At 42.2% G+C, this 13,971-nt stretch overlaps 1 protein-coding gene across 2 annotated transcripts in view; it reads right to left on the reverse strand.

Annotated features, from left to right (window-relative positions):
* The window catches only part of LOC134620700 (capping protein, Arp2/3 and myosin-I linker protein 3-like), a 46,028-nt gene that overhangs the window by 4,666 nt on the left and 27,391 nt on the right, over positions 1-13,971 (reverse strand). For both annotated transcript variants that reach the window (XM_063466966.1, XM_063466965.1), the window contains exons 30-33: positions 9,651-9,717; positions 9,133-9,320; positions 8,702-8,781; positions 24-197 (exon numbers count right to left, since the gene is read on the reverse strand). In XM_063466966.1, the coding sequence (XP_063323036.1) occupies positions 24-197; positions 8,702-8,781; positions 9,133-9,320; positions 9,651-9,717 (509 nt within the window). The remainder of the gene's footprint in view (positions 1-23; positions 198-8,701; positions 8,782-9,132; positions 9,321-9,650; positions 9,718-13,971) is intronic.

A 13,971-nucleotide genomic window follows, 5' to 3' on the forward strand; every position in this document is an offset into this window, starting at 1 on the left:
TGTATGCGTGCAAATACACTAACCCTGTGGGTGCTGTAGCAACAGTGTGACTCCCATCTCCATAAACCTCAGCTTCTGACTCAGGCCCCGGATGGGACAGAGTTTGGTTGCGGCTTTTACGGAAACCAAAGATGGCCAGCATGTTTCTCCTCTTCTTCCTCCTCAGAGAGTGCGCTTTGTGCAGCGACGAGAGCTGACTGCAAGAGGTGAGAGAGATCGATGAAACACACATGGTTCATTCCAGCACATTCAAATCAAATCAAATCAAATCAAATCACATCACTTTTATTGTCACATCACATGTGCAGGTACACTGGTACAGTACATGTGAGTGAAATTCTTGTGTGCGAGCTTCACAAGCAACAGAGTTGTGCAAAATACAATAACGTAAAACAAGCAAAATATAAAAATGGCTAATCTAAAAAGTAATAAATATATGTACAATATGTAAAGGTATATACATTACTGAATGTGTATACTAAATATGTTTTTCTACGTGTGTGTGTTTGAGTGTGTATATAGTATGTATATACATGTTTTACAAATGAAATAAAGTAAACAATAAAATAAGATATATAAAATATACAGAGGTTGGTATGTGCAAAACAGTGGTATTTATATACAGTATGGAGTGCATAATGTTGAAGTTCCAGTAGTGAGGGTGAGGTGTCTATGACGTGTTCAGCAGTCTGATGGCCTGATGGAAAAAGCTGTCTCTCAGTCTGCTGGTACGGGACCGGATGCTGCAGAACCTCCTTCCCGATGGAAGTAGTCTGAACAGTTTATGGCTGGGGTGACTGGAGTCCTTGATGATCCTCCCCGCTTTCCTCAGGCACCGCTTCCTGTAGATGTCTTGGAGGGAGGGAAGCTCACCTCCAATTATCCGTTCAGCACACCGCACTACTCTCTGGAGAGCTTTGCGGTTGTGAGCGGTGCTGTTGCCGTACCAGGTGGTGATGCATCCAGTGAGGATGCTCTCAATGGCACAGCGATAGAAGGTCCTGAGGATGCGGGGGCTCATGCCGAATCTTTTCAGTCTCCTGAGAAAGAAGAGGCGCTGCTGCGCCTTCTTCACTGTTTTGTTTATGTGTACTGACCACGTAAGATCCTCAGCCAGATGTACACCAAGAAAGCGGAAGCTGCTCACTCTCTCCACAGCGGCGCCGTTGATGGTGATGTGTACTTCTCTGCACCTCCGGAAGTCCACTATCAACTCCTTTGTCTTTGCGACGTTGAGGGTGAGATGGTTGTCCTGACACCAGTGGGTCAGGGCGCTGACCTCCTCCCTGTAGGCCGTCTCATCACCGTTGGTAATAAGACCCACCACTGTAGTGTCGTCCGCAAACTTCACAATGATGTTGGAGTTTCTAGTGGCCGTGCAGTCGTAGGTGTAGAGTGAGTACAGGAGAGGGCTCAATACACACCCCTGTGGAGCACCAGTGTTCAGTTTGATGGGGGATGAGGTGGTGCTGCCCAGCCTGACCACTTGGCGTCTGTCAGACAGGAAGTTAAGGATCCAGCTGCCGAGGGAGCTGCTCAGTCCTAGATCCTGCAGTTTCCTGTCCAGCTTCGAGGGAACGATGGTGTTGAATGCTGAGCTGTAATCTACAAACAGCATTCTCACATAGGTGTCTCTCTTCTCCAGGTGTGACAGGGCAGCATGGAGTGTCAGGGCTATGGCATCATCAGTGGACCTGTTGTGGCGGTATGCGAACTGTAGAGGGTCCAGTGAGTCGGGTAGTGCAGAGCAGGTGAAGTTCCTGACCAGCTTCTCGAAGCATTTGCTCACGATGGGGGTCAGGGCTACGGGTCGCCAGTCGTTCAATGAGGAGATGGTGGAGGATTTGGGTACAGGGACGATGGTGGCCATTTTGAAGCAGGCTAGGACTACAGACAGAGAGAGGGAAAGGTTGAAGATGTGTGTAAACACTCCAGCCAGCTGAGCCGCGCATGACTTGAGGACGCGGCCGGGAATCCCGTCCGGACCAGTAGCTTTGCGCGCGTTCACCCTCCTGAAGCACTTCCGCACATCCTCCTCAGACACAGTGTGCGCACTGACGTCATCCGCGGTGCGCGCACTGTCCGGTCTCGTGGTGTTCGCTGTGTCGAATCTAGCGTAGAATACGTTTAGATCCTCACACAGAGAGGCCGTGGTCTGCGGCGTGCTGGTTTTCTCTCTAAAGTCTGTGATCGTGTTTAGTCCCTGCCACATACTCCGAGGGTTGTCAAACTGTTGCTCCACCTTGTCCCTGTACTCACGTTTGGCTGCTTTGATCGTCTTCCGGAGTTGGTAATGTGCGTGTTTGTAGTCCGATGTGTTCGCGGAGGCAAAAGCGGTGCTCCGTGCCGCCAGTGCTGTGCGAACATCTCCGTTAATCCAGGGTTTTTGATTTGGGAAGGATTTAACTGTTCTGGATGGGACGACATCTTCCACGCATTTTCTGATAAATCCGCAGACTGAGTCTGTGTACTCATCAATGTCTTTAGCAGCCACGTGAAACATTTCCCAGTCCGCGTGATCAAAACAGTCCCGCAGCGTAGACTCCGATTGGTCCGACCAACGGTGCACCGCCCTCAGGGTTGGAGCTTCCTGTTTCAGCTTCTGCCTGTAGGCGGGCAGGAGCAGGATGGAGCGGTGATCTGATTGGCCGAATGGTGCGCGGGGGAGGGCTTTGTACGCATCCCGGAAAGAGGTGTAGCAGTGGTCAAGAAGCCGGTCTCCACGAGTGTTGAAATGGATGTGTTGGTGTAGTTTTGGTGAGACTTTCTTCAGGTTACCCTTATTAAAGTCCCCGGTCGTGATAAACGCCGCCTCTGGGTGTGCGGTTTCCTCACTGCTGATCGCGCTGTACAGTTCCCTGAGTGCTCGGTCAGTGTCGGCTTGTGGGGGAATGTAAACAGCCGTAATAATCACTGCTGTGAATTCCCTCGGTAGCCAGAATGGCCGGCACTTAATCATCAGGTACTCCAGGTCCGGTGAGCAGAAAGATTTGACCGGGTGCACGTTCGCATAATCACACCAGCTGTTGTTGATCATGAAACACACACCACCGCCTCTGCTTTTCCCAGTAAGATCCTGTGACCTGTCTGCGCGGTGCACAGAGAACCCTGGTAGTTGTACTGCGGAGTCCGGTACCTTGTCCGATAGCCAGGTTTCTGTGAGGCAGATCACGCAGCAGTCCCGCATCTCTCGCTGGAATGAGATCCGTGCCCGAAGCTCGCACAGCTTGTTCTCCAGAGACTGCACATTCGCCAGTAATAAACTGGGTAACGGTGGTCTGTTAGTGCGCCGTCTCAGTCGAACCAGAACGCCAGATCTTCTCCCTCTGCGTCGGCGTTTGCGGCCTCCACGGGCCCAGAACAAAGGCGTCTCAGGTGAGATGAATGGGGGGTCTGCAAACGGAGGGTCCGTGTTGCAAAACTTGAACTCCGGAAAGTGATGAGAAAGTCCATCTTTTATGTCCAGTAAGGTTTGTCGGTCGTACACAAGGAGACATGTGCTACTCGTGAAAAAATAAAGAAAAAGTAAATTCATGTTTGGTGTCTACAGATGAGTCACCTCCATCAGGATATCACTGAATTCATCACAGCCATCCTGGCTGTCTCATCGGCTGCTGCGTTTTGTGTGTTGCTAAGCTACATCTCGTGGTATACAGTGATTTATCCAAAGTGCACTTTTTATATTACAAAAGTAATCATTTTAAAAGCACCGACTTCGCCTCACGAGCTTCCGCGTGGAAAGGAGCGAAATGATTCTGATAAGTTCTGGATGCTGTTTATGAATTCAGCTTCACCAAAATGAAACCTGCATCTACTCCACATATTAAAATGATGGTTTTGCATTTGAGGCAATGCGTGGCCACTTTTGTGTTAACAAAATGGATAAAAATAAATTGAGAGTTAACTGTTAATTTTTAGCAGCCTCAGGAATTTGTTGTCACCTCAGAGAAGCGAGTAATGTTTCAGATTTATAAAGCTGGACAAGGGGACACACTAGCAGAGCTGCAGTACACTTCAGGTGAAAGTATTGACATCTAGAGCATTTGAGCAGAGTGGGGACTAGGGAGAGAGACCTGTGCCTGCTCCCCAGATACAATCGGGAAGATAAAAGGAGTGCGCTGTGTCTTCATTGCTTCATTGCTATCAAAGATCCAATTAACAGCTGAACCGGGAAACATAAGGGACTTGTTGCTGCAGTGAGGCATGATTGTGTCAGCGCTCTGTATTAAGCTAACAATGACGATGTTGTATTATTATTATTATGCGCATGCATAGTTTAATAAATAAATAAATAAATATTTCAGTTCCTATCTTGAGGCAAATTGACCTTTTGAGGAGATTTTAAATCAGGGCTCACTGATGATTCTATACATGCAGTGTGTATGACCCAGTGACAACAATAACGTGGAGTGGAAAGATTAAAGTTTTGATCTATGCACTGCATTTGTATGAGTTTGTGTATCTATTTTGATCATTTGTGTGGAAATATAAAAGTTTAGTGACCTGTGACAGCCTCAGGCAGAAACTTTACGCTGAACACTGATAGCTGGCACACTGTGGTGTGGTGGATTTTATGTCCCTGAGAGCCGTCTTGGAAAAAAGTCACTATAGGTTATTAACTTTACTCTATGATTTGATGCAAGCGTGACTGTGCACCATTTAAATAGGAGAAGACGAGGATCAAATACATGTGAAATTGTACACTGTAAAAAAATATTGTAATATAAAAGTATTTTACTGTGTATTTTACAGTTTTTGTACTGTTTTTCTAGAATATCATTAAATTTACATAAATAGACTGTGATTTTACATTTCAAATGTAAATTAACGTAAAATCACTGTAAATGTAATAAAACATAATTGTCTTGATTTTTAAATGTATTTGTCTGTACATATGCATATTTAGATTGTTAAAATACATTCACCTTGTAATCAGAAGGTTGCCGGTTCGAGCCCCGGCTCGGACACTCTCGGTCGTTGTGTCCTTGGGCAAGACACTTCACCTACCACCTACTGGTGATGGCCAGAGGGGCCGATGATACGATATGGCAGCCTCGCCTCTGTCAGTCTGTCCCAGGGCAGCTGTGGCTACAACTGTAGCTCGCCTCCACCAGTGTGTGAATGTGAGAGTGAATGAATAGAGGAATTGTAAAGCGCTTTGAGGGTCTCGAAAAGCGCTATATGAATGCAATCCATTATTATTATTATTTAAACCAACTGTTAACTGTATATTTCTGTACGTTTAAGTATTATTATTCATATTGCCGCATTCATTGACCTTGTTTATAGGTAATTTCATTGTTTAATCACATTAAAATGTTCCTAATTTAATGTTTAAAAGCACTTGAAAAAGGCAAAATCCCATGTAAAATTAGGGCAACAAACTGTATTGTCATTACTGAAAATAACCGTATTTTTATGAGAAAGTTGTTTTCTGTTATTTTCTGGTATTATTTTGGCGCCCCAGCTGCCGGAATATTACTGTTTTCTTAGGATTTTTTTTTTTTACAGTGTAGAACATCTACTGCAAAAATGCATTCTTGTTCTCAGTAACTGTGAAAAAAAGGTGAAAACATGTGGACTAAAAGGACTGGAATAAAGTTATGCAGAGATATTTTCTGTATTTGTTGCAGTATCTGATATGAGATGCAATGTAGAAGCTGAACTGCATGCTCTGTGTCCTTGTCTTTGTTTTTGTAACACTGCAGCAACTGATTACACACTGAACAAAACCACCAAACCAGATCTGACGTTAGGTCACAAAGTACCTCCTGGAGATCTCCGTGAGGTACCTTGACGACTACTTTGATCATCAACATGCAACCACCAACTGACCAATCATCTTGCTACCAAATCACAAACTCTAAACAGTCCAGCTCCACTAATCATCACTAAGTTTATGATTTAATTAAGAAGAGATGAGGGTTGCCGGAATTTGCTCGATCTGCCTCTGAATGTTCGAGCAGACAGCGGGACATAAGGAGCGAGCCAAACCTCGCCATGAGATTGCATCAAAGACAGACAACACACTGGCCACAGAAACAGTCTTCTTGGTTTATGAAAATCACGAAGCATAAGCCAATTAAAATAACAGCTCAGTAAAGGTGTGAACACACACGCTGACAGAACTCAGCAGGGTTCACAACAAAGGAGGAAGAATCATTGATCTTATGTCTTGAAATGCAGGGTTTTCTTCTGAATCGAGGTCAGTTAAACTTCAGACATTTTGACTGAAGGATTAGTGAACTAAGATTGCGGAAATGTATCTTGGTCAACAAACTAACATAATGAAATGTTAAAAATATCACATTTACTAATTAGGAATAATAATCAAAAACATAGCCTGCAAAAAAAAAAAAAAAGTAAAAAGAAAAAAAAGAGTAAGTAACAGAGATGCAGAAACCCCTCCTGAGTAAGTAGAAAATCTTTCAACCCTTTGAAGGTATCTGTTTTAAAAATTCTTTTTATTCTGATGTTTAAATATATAATCAAATGCACTGACGGAGAAACACACTCAACACAGTGCATCAAAAAAATGTAACCACATACAAAAGCAGCTTTTCAAAAGGCATAATTAAGAATAAAATACCATTTCCAACAGGCTTTCACAGTAGGACTACTGTTGTTTATAAGGAAAATAACCAGCTAACACTACTGAACAAATACTAAACCTATTTATCTTGAGATATTACAAGTGGTGCCCGAGATTGTTTTCAAAGAATTAAAGGGAACCCACTATGCTCATTTCCTCTATATATTTATTCTTGGACATTACTAAAATAGTTTTGCATGATTTTGAAACTAATTCTTTCATCTTATAACAGGCCTTGGTGCACCCCTCAGCTCATCCTCTGAAACAAGCTTTTTGAGCTTTCTTCATCCTTCCCTTAAGGAAACTTTCTTCTGATTGGTTGTCCCTTACAAAAAAGCCCATCTAAACAGTGGGTGGTAGGAGATGTATGCCTGGGATTACCATATTTAGGATATCCCTTCTCTCTGCCATACAGAGCCAAGAGTAGAAAAACGCTGTTAGAGCAGTTTGAAGCCTGAGCCTTTTGCTTACAGGGATTAGTTGTACTTATACATACACTGACCTCATTATTTTAAGCTTTGGCCATGATTACCAGGAGCACCATATACACAGACAGAAAAGAAGGAAACGCAAAACAGGTTCACTTTCAAGTCATTATTAGTTTTTTCTATGTGTTTAACTAAATTGAATTGAAATGAATCGACAGCTCAGCATCTTAGCAAGATAAGCAGTTTGATTTTGGCTACAAATATCTGTTTTGTTCTATGAAAGACACATTTTTCAGAGTGCCTGGCTTTCAGTGCAATACAATAATTTGTCTATTCATATTGTGTCTTTTGTTATCTTCTTTTCTTGGCTTGCCACTGAGACAGTTACCCTCTTTGTTACATAATCGGATGGAAATCATTATATCGATTGATGAAAAATTATCTTGGAGTTTCTTATTTTGTAATTCCCCTAATGCAATCCATGGATGTGTATTACACACATCATACATTTTAAAATTGCTTCAACCCATGTACCCATTTTCCTTTTACCAACACAAACTGAACAGAGCATTAGCTGAGCTCGGGTAAATTCAGCCTCGAGTTTAACAAATCAGCTGATCTCAGTAACAGTCCGTATCGGCTGATGGTTCAGTTGATCCTCATCTTTGTAAATATCCAGTTTGCAAATCACAAAAAAGACCGTATTTAAAGAGTTTTCTCATGCACATGCTTACTGCACACCTGCAAGACACCTTGCAACCCACCACAGTTCCTTCTTTGCATTCTGTGTCTGCCTTAATGAATATGATGCCTTTTGTCATTGATGCCTACTCTGTTCTCTGCTAGGGTCTTGCTGCTGCTCACCATGTATGCAAATGAAAGCTAGCTATTTTTTCCCTGCCTTATGCTTTCCAAATATGTGGACAGAAGGGTGGGGATTTGTCCCAAAGCAAAGCCTGCTAAATATATCTTACTGCAGACTGACAAACAATCTTCTTCTGACTGTACCCACCAAGCACTAAATGACCACTGACATTGTTTTCTGGGCTAAATCTTGTCAGGTAGTCATGGCCTTAAAAATAAATCCTTGTATGTCTAAATTTGGTTGAAAAAGTAAAAAAAAGTAAAAGTTAAAATTCATCTTTTCAAGACATTGCAAAGATGTCTAAAAATAAAAATGGTCTCTTTTTGCTGTTAGCGCATTCAAAGGCAGTCTGACAACACAGAGTGATGACTGCAAAAAATCCCACAAACCAAAACAAAAAATGTATTCACAACCCCATGTATTCAAATTATAAAGAAGCCCAAAAGCAACCCGGGTGTAAACATGTCTTCTTGTACTCACGGTAAAACAACCAACTCTTGGACAGCTTACTAAACACCTGCATAACTATGCAACAATAATTTAAAGGTGACAATATGTTCACTGTGATGGATTACCCTGCTCCAGCAGTCGTGAAGTCTGCTGATTTTCAAAGTGCAGCAAAATAACGGAAAATGATGACTGGTGGGAAAAGTAGGAGCTCTTTGGGAAACAACAGTAATTTTAAGTAAATGTGAGATACAGTTTTGAAATGCAATATTCAGGGAATGTTTTGTAAGGTCAGGAGAGAATTACAGCTGACAGGTTGCTAACAGAGTGTAAGTATTGTCAAAGTGCAAATATAAAACAAACTCTTACCTATCAGGGAGCACTCTTTTCGTGTAGAAATCAGGGAGTCCATCATCCAGAGGGCTTATCCCTCCATTTTCACTGCAGTGCTGTGCACACACAGACACAAACACACACTTAAAATCTTTTTCGAGAGGTCAGTTTAGTGGGTTTCATTTGTGAATGTTATGTATTTGCAATAAAACAAATGGAGTACAATGCCTTTACTGAGATGACATAATCCAGTTGCAGGCACCCAATTTGAATAGATTACTTCTGCAAAGATAGCAGTCATCGCCAGCAGGCACATATTTTGGGAAATGGGAGAATTATGCATAGATATATAGATAAATGGTTGGAGATTTGCGTAAAGGTGATGTATACTGAATTATTGGGTGCAGCTGCAGATTATTTAACATTTTAATATGTGTCAAACAGTGCCAAGATCAGGCCAGCTTTACTCTCTCAGACGGGATGTGCCCTCCCTTGTGTCTCCGCGGAGGCCTTGGACGAACTCGCGTTACATGATGAAGGGGCAGACCCTGCGTAGGCAGCTCTGACAGACCCTCCCAGGATGCCGAACGGGATAGCGGTGACGAGTATGATGGCACAGAAGGGGGTGGAGAGGAGCTGGAATCATCACACAGGCCTGATGGCAGCAAGGAGCAACAAAGGGATAGAGAGGATGTGAGGACAAGAAACTGAGAAGGAACTGTCAAAGAGTGGGGAGATTACAGGGAGTCATCATTTCTGCTTCAAAGTCATCAAATTCAAAACAATCAGTAACTGCTCTGACATATAGTGACTCAGACTTGGCTCAGGCTAGATTATAACAGCCATTAACAGACTTCTGAGAAGAAGAGATGGAAAAGAGGGGAAAACCGACTACAGAAAACGCTAATGGAGCTTCGGGAGAGACAAGGAAGGGGTCAGAGCTAGACTGAAGAGAGAGGATAATAGGCTTTACAGCAGTACTCACTCAGCCTGGTGGAGACAGGTCGTATTCGTCTTGTTCTAGAGCTGTGCTTCTTAATGGCTATTGTGTCCTGGGAGGAAAAAAGAAAAAGTAAAAGTTGCTGAGGGAAGGAATTAGAATGAGACACGCATGCAAACAGGCAAGCAGGTCAACAGAAATATTGTACAAGACGACCTTTAGGGCAATCACCGCTTTTGCCAATGAAGACTTGTCAAATCAAGGCGCAAATTTTAGACATATTGATCATGGTGCTATTTAAAATCCAGCAAAAGCTTATGGATTTCACATGTAGAAAGAGCAAAAATGTTCCCAGTGAAGCCTTTCCCCAGTTGAGTGGCCTTATATGTATTATGTAGGCCCAATGAAAAAAGACTGACTTTATTGTGTGTAGAGAAAATGTGGCAACCACAAATCAGAAGAAGTGCTGTTGTGCATTTGTACAGTGGCTTGCAAAAGTATTTGACCCCTTGAACTTTTCCACATTTTGTCACATTACAGCCACAAACATGAATCAATTTTATTGGAATTCCATGTGAAAGACCAATACAAAGTGGTGTACACGTGAGAAGTGGAACGAAAATCATACATGATTCCAAACATTTTTTACAAATAAATAACTGCAAAGTGGGGTGTGCGTAATTATTCAGCCCCCTTTGGTCTGAGTGCAGTCAGTTGCCCATAGACACTGCCTGATGAGTGCTATTGACTAAATAGAGTGCACCTGTGTGTAATCTAATGTCAGTACGAATACAGCTGCTCTGTGACGGCCTCAGAGGTTGTCTAAGAGAATATTGGGAGCAACGACACCATGAAGTCCAAAGAACACACCAGACAGGTCAGGGATAAAGTTATTGAGAAATTTAAAGCAGGCTTAGGCTACAAAAAGATTTCCCAAGCCTTAAACATCCCACGGAGCACTGTTCAAGCGATCATTCAGAAATGGAAGGAGTATGGCACAACTGTAAACCTACCAAGACAAGGCCGTCCACCTAAATTCACAGGCCGAACAAGGAGAGCGCTGATCAGAAATGCAGCCAAGAGGCCCATGGTGACTCTGGACGAGCTGCAGAGATCTACAGCTCAGGTGGGGGAATCTGTCCATAGGACAACTATTAGTCGTGCACTGCACAAAGTTGGCCTTTATGGAAGAGTGGCAAGAAGAAAGCCATTGTTAACAGAAAACCATAAGAAGTCCCGTTTGCAGTTTGCCACAAGCCATGTGGGGGACACAGCAAACATGTGGAAGAAGGTGCTCTGGTCAGATGAGACCAAAATGGAACTTTTTGGCCAAAATGCAAAACGCTATGTGTGGCGGAAAACTAACACTGCACATCACTCTGAACACACCATCCCCACTGTCAAATATGGCGGTGGCAGCATCATGCTCTGGGGGTGCTTCTCTTCAGCAGGGACAGGGAAGCTGGTCAGAGTTGATGGGAAGATGGATGGAGCCAAATACAGGGCAATCTTGAAGAAAACCTCTTGGAGTCTGCAAAAGACTTGAGACTGGGGCGGAGGTTCACCTTCCAGCAGGACAACGACCCTAAACATAAAGCCAGGGAAACAATGGAATGGTTTAAAACAAAACATATCCATGTGCTGGAATGGTCCAGTCAAAGTCCAGATGTGAATCCAAACGAGAATCTGTGGCAAGATCTGAAAACTGCTGTTCACAAACGCTGTCCATCTAATCTGACTGAGCTGGAGCTGTTTTGCAAAGAAGAATGGGCAAGGATTTCAGTCTGTAGATGTGCAAAGCTGGTAGAGACATACCCTAAAAGACTGGCAGTTGTAATTGCAGCAAAAGGTGGTTCTACAAAGTATTGACTCAGGGGGCTGAATAATTACGCACACCCCACTTTGCAGTTATTTATTTTTAAAATGTTTGGAATCATGTATGATTTTCGTTCCACTTCTCACGTGTAGACCACTTTGTATTGGTCTTTCACGTGGAATTCCAATAAAATTGATTCATGTTTGTGGCTGTAATGTGACAAAATGTGGAAAAGTTCAAGGGGGCCGAATACCTTAGCAAGCCACTATATGTCTACATCACTAGGGAGTGATGTAGACATACCTCTCCATAACTGCGGAGTTGGTGTATGGAGCCATGAGGCATGTTAGAATAAGCTGACAAAAACCAGAGGTCTCCCTGCTACAGTTAGGAGAGACAGATTTGAAAAGGTAAGAAAAACAGACTGAGGAAACCCAAAGTTTTAAGTTAAAGATCCAATTGAAAATAAATTACTGCAGAGAGATTTTCAGAAGAAGCAAAACAGCTGGCTAAGTGTTTCTGGCCTTGATAGAGGTGCTGCACTAGGGATGGCACTGCCAGTCTGATCAATTTGGTCCAGACTGAAATAGAAAGTAGCACAATAACGGGGTCAAAATGTCAGCCAACTCAAACATTTGGTTTATATATCTGCAATATAACTGTACCATAATTTAGACATCAGCTTCACAAGACTGCTAATGTTATCAATAGCCCATCAAGGTAAGTGAATCTTAGGTTATGAGTGCAAAATTAGACGTAAATATAATAAATTACATTTTAAATATAACACAAAGACCCAGGACGGATCCTTGAGGATCTCCACAGGTAATATTAGCAATTACTGTTACCGTCACCAAAATCAGGCACAAGAGCAGACAATGCAAAGACCGTTTACTTCCCTCAAGAATATTGACCACTTTGTGGTCCAACACTTAGATGGCACACTTGTTCTTGGAGGCGACCTCAACCTTGGACTAAATGAAGAAATGGATAGGCTCAATACAGCAGGAACTCAGCGTAATTGGCAGTCCATAAATATAATCAAACAGTATATGAGCGACTTTGGTCTTTGCGATGCATGGCGCTCCCTTCACCCCACCAGTAAGGAATATACTTTTTTCTCACATGTTCATCACTCCTACTCTCGTCTGGATTATTTTTTGGTCAGCAGCTCACTGCTGAGGGACATTTCAGACACTGAGATTCACCCTATAGCTGTCAGCGATCATGCTCCTGTATCTTTAACACTAATGCACAAGAATAATACTACGCCTAGTAAAAACTGGAGATTTAATACATCACTGCTTAAAGATGAAGACTTTATTAAATATTTTAAAAAAGAATGGACTTCATATTTAGACTTTAATGACACTCCCGGAACATCAGCTTCTGTTCTATGGGAAGCAGGGAAAGCTGTGATGAGAGGTAAAATAATTTCTTTCTCATCACATAAAAAGAAAAAAGAAAACAAAAATATCCAGGAATTAGAAAAAACCATCAAATCACTAGAAGAAGCCTATGCGTCCGACCAAGATCAGGAAACATTGAACAAAATACGCAAAACAAAACTAGAATTAAATGAGATAATTGATAAAAAAACAAAATTCTTAGTACAAAGACTACGCTTACAAAATTATGAACATGGTAATAAATCCGGTCAATTTCTAGCAAACCAGCTAAAAATAAATAAAGAAAAAACAACTCTATGTGCTGTTCAAGACTCATCTGGGAATACAGTATATGACCCAAAACAAATAAACAACATCTTCAGGGATTTCTATAAAACGTTGTATTCACCACAAATAAACCCATCTAAAAAGGAAATTGATCAGTTTTTAGACAACATAACTCTCCCAAAATTATTAGACTCTCAAGCAATGGCATTGGATTCGCCACTGACACCAGGTGAACTCCAGGAAGCCCTGATAAGTATGCCCAATAATAAGGCTCCAGGTCCAGACGGCTTTCCTGCAGAATTCTACAAAGAATTCTGGACGATTTTAGCCCCAATTTTTTACAGAACGCTGTTGGAAATCAAAGAAAATGGCAGACTCCCATCAAATATGAATTTTGCAAACATTAATCTCCTGCTAAAACCAGGCAAAGACCCTGTATATCCCTCAAGCTATCGTCCAATATCCCTTATAAATGTAGACCTTAAAATAATCTGCAAAGCTCTCTCGAAGAGACTAGAGAAAATAACCCCCCTCTTAATTCATCCTGACCAAACTGGTTTCATAAAAGGTAGGCACTCATCAACAAATACACGTAGATTACTTAATTTGATAGACTACTCATACAGTAAAAACCTTGAAACTACAATATTTTCTTTAGATGCAGAAAAAGCGTTTGACAGAGTTAACTGGAAATTTCTATTTGCAACTTTACACAAATTTGGTTTTGGATCTTCTTTCATCAGCTGGTTAAAATTAATTCAATACAAAATAGTGCACTATACAGGTCATCGGATGTTCAAGATGGGCTTTACGTCTACCAACAACTGCTCACACTGCCAAACCAATTCACTGGACAATTATATCCACGCTCTTT

Source organism: Pelmatolapia mariae, linkage group LG23 (genome assembly GCF_036321145.2).
Source record: "Pelmatolapia mariae isolate MD_Pm_ZW linkage group LG23, Pm_UMD_F_2, whole genome shotgun sequence".
NCBI classification, from domain to species: Eukaryota; Metazoa; Chordata; class Actinopteri; order Cichliformes; family Cichlidae; genus Pelmatolapia; species Pelmatolapia mariae.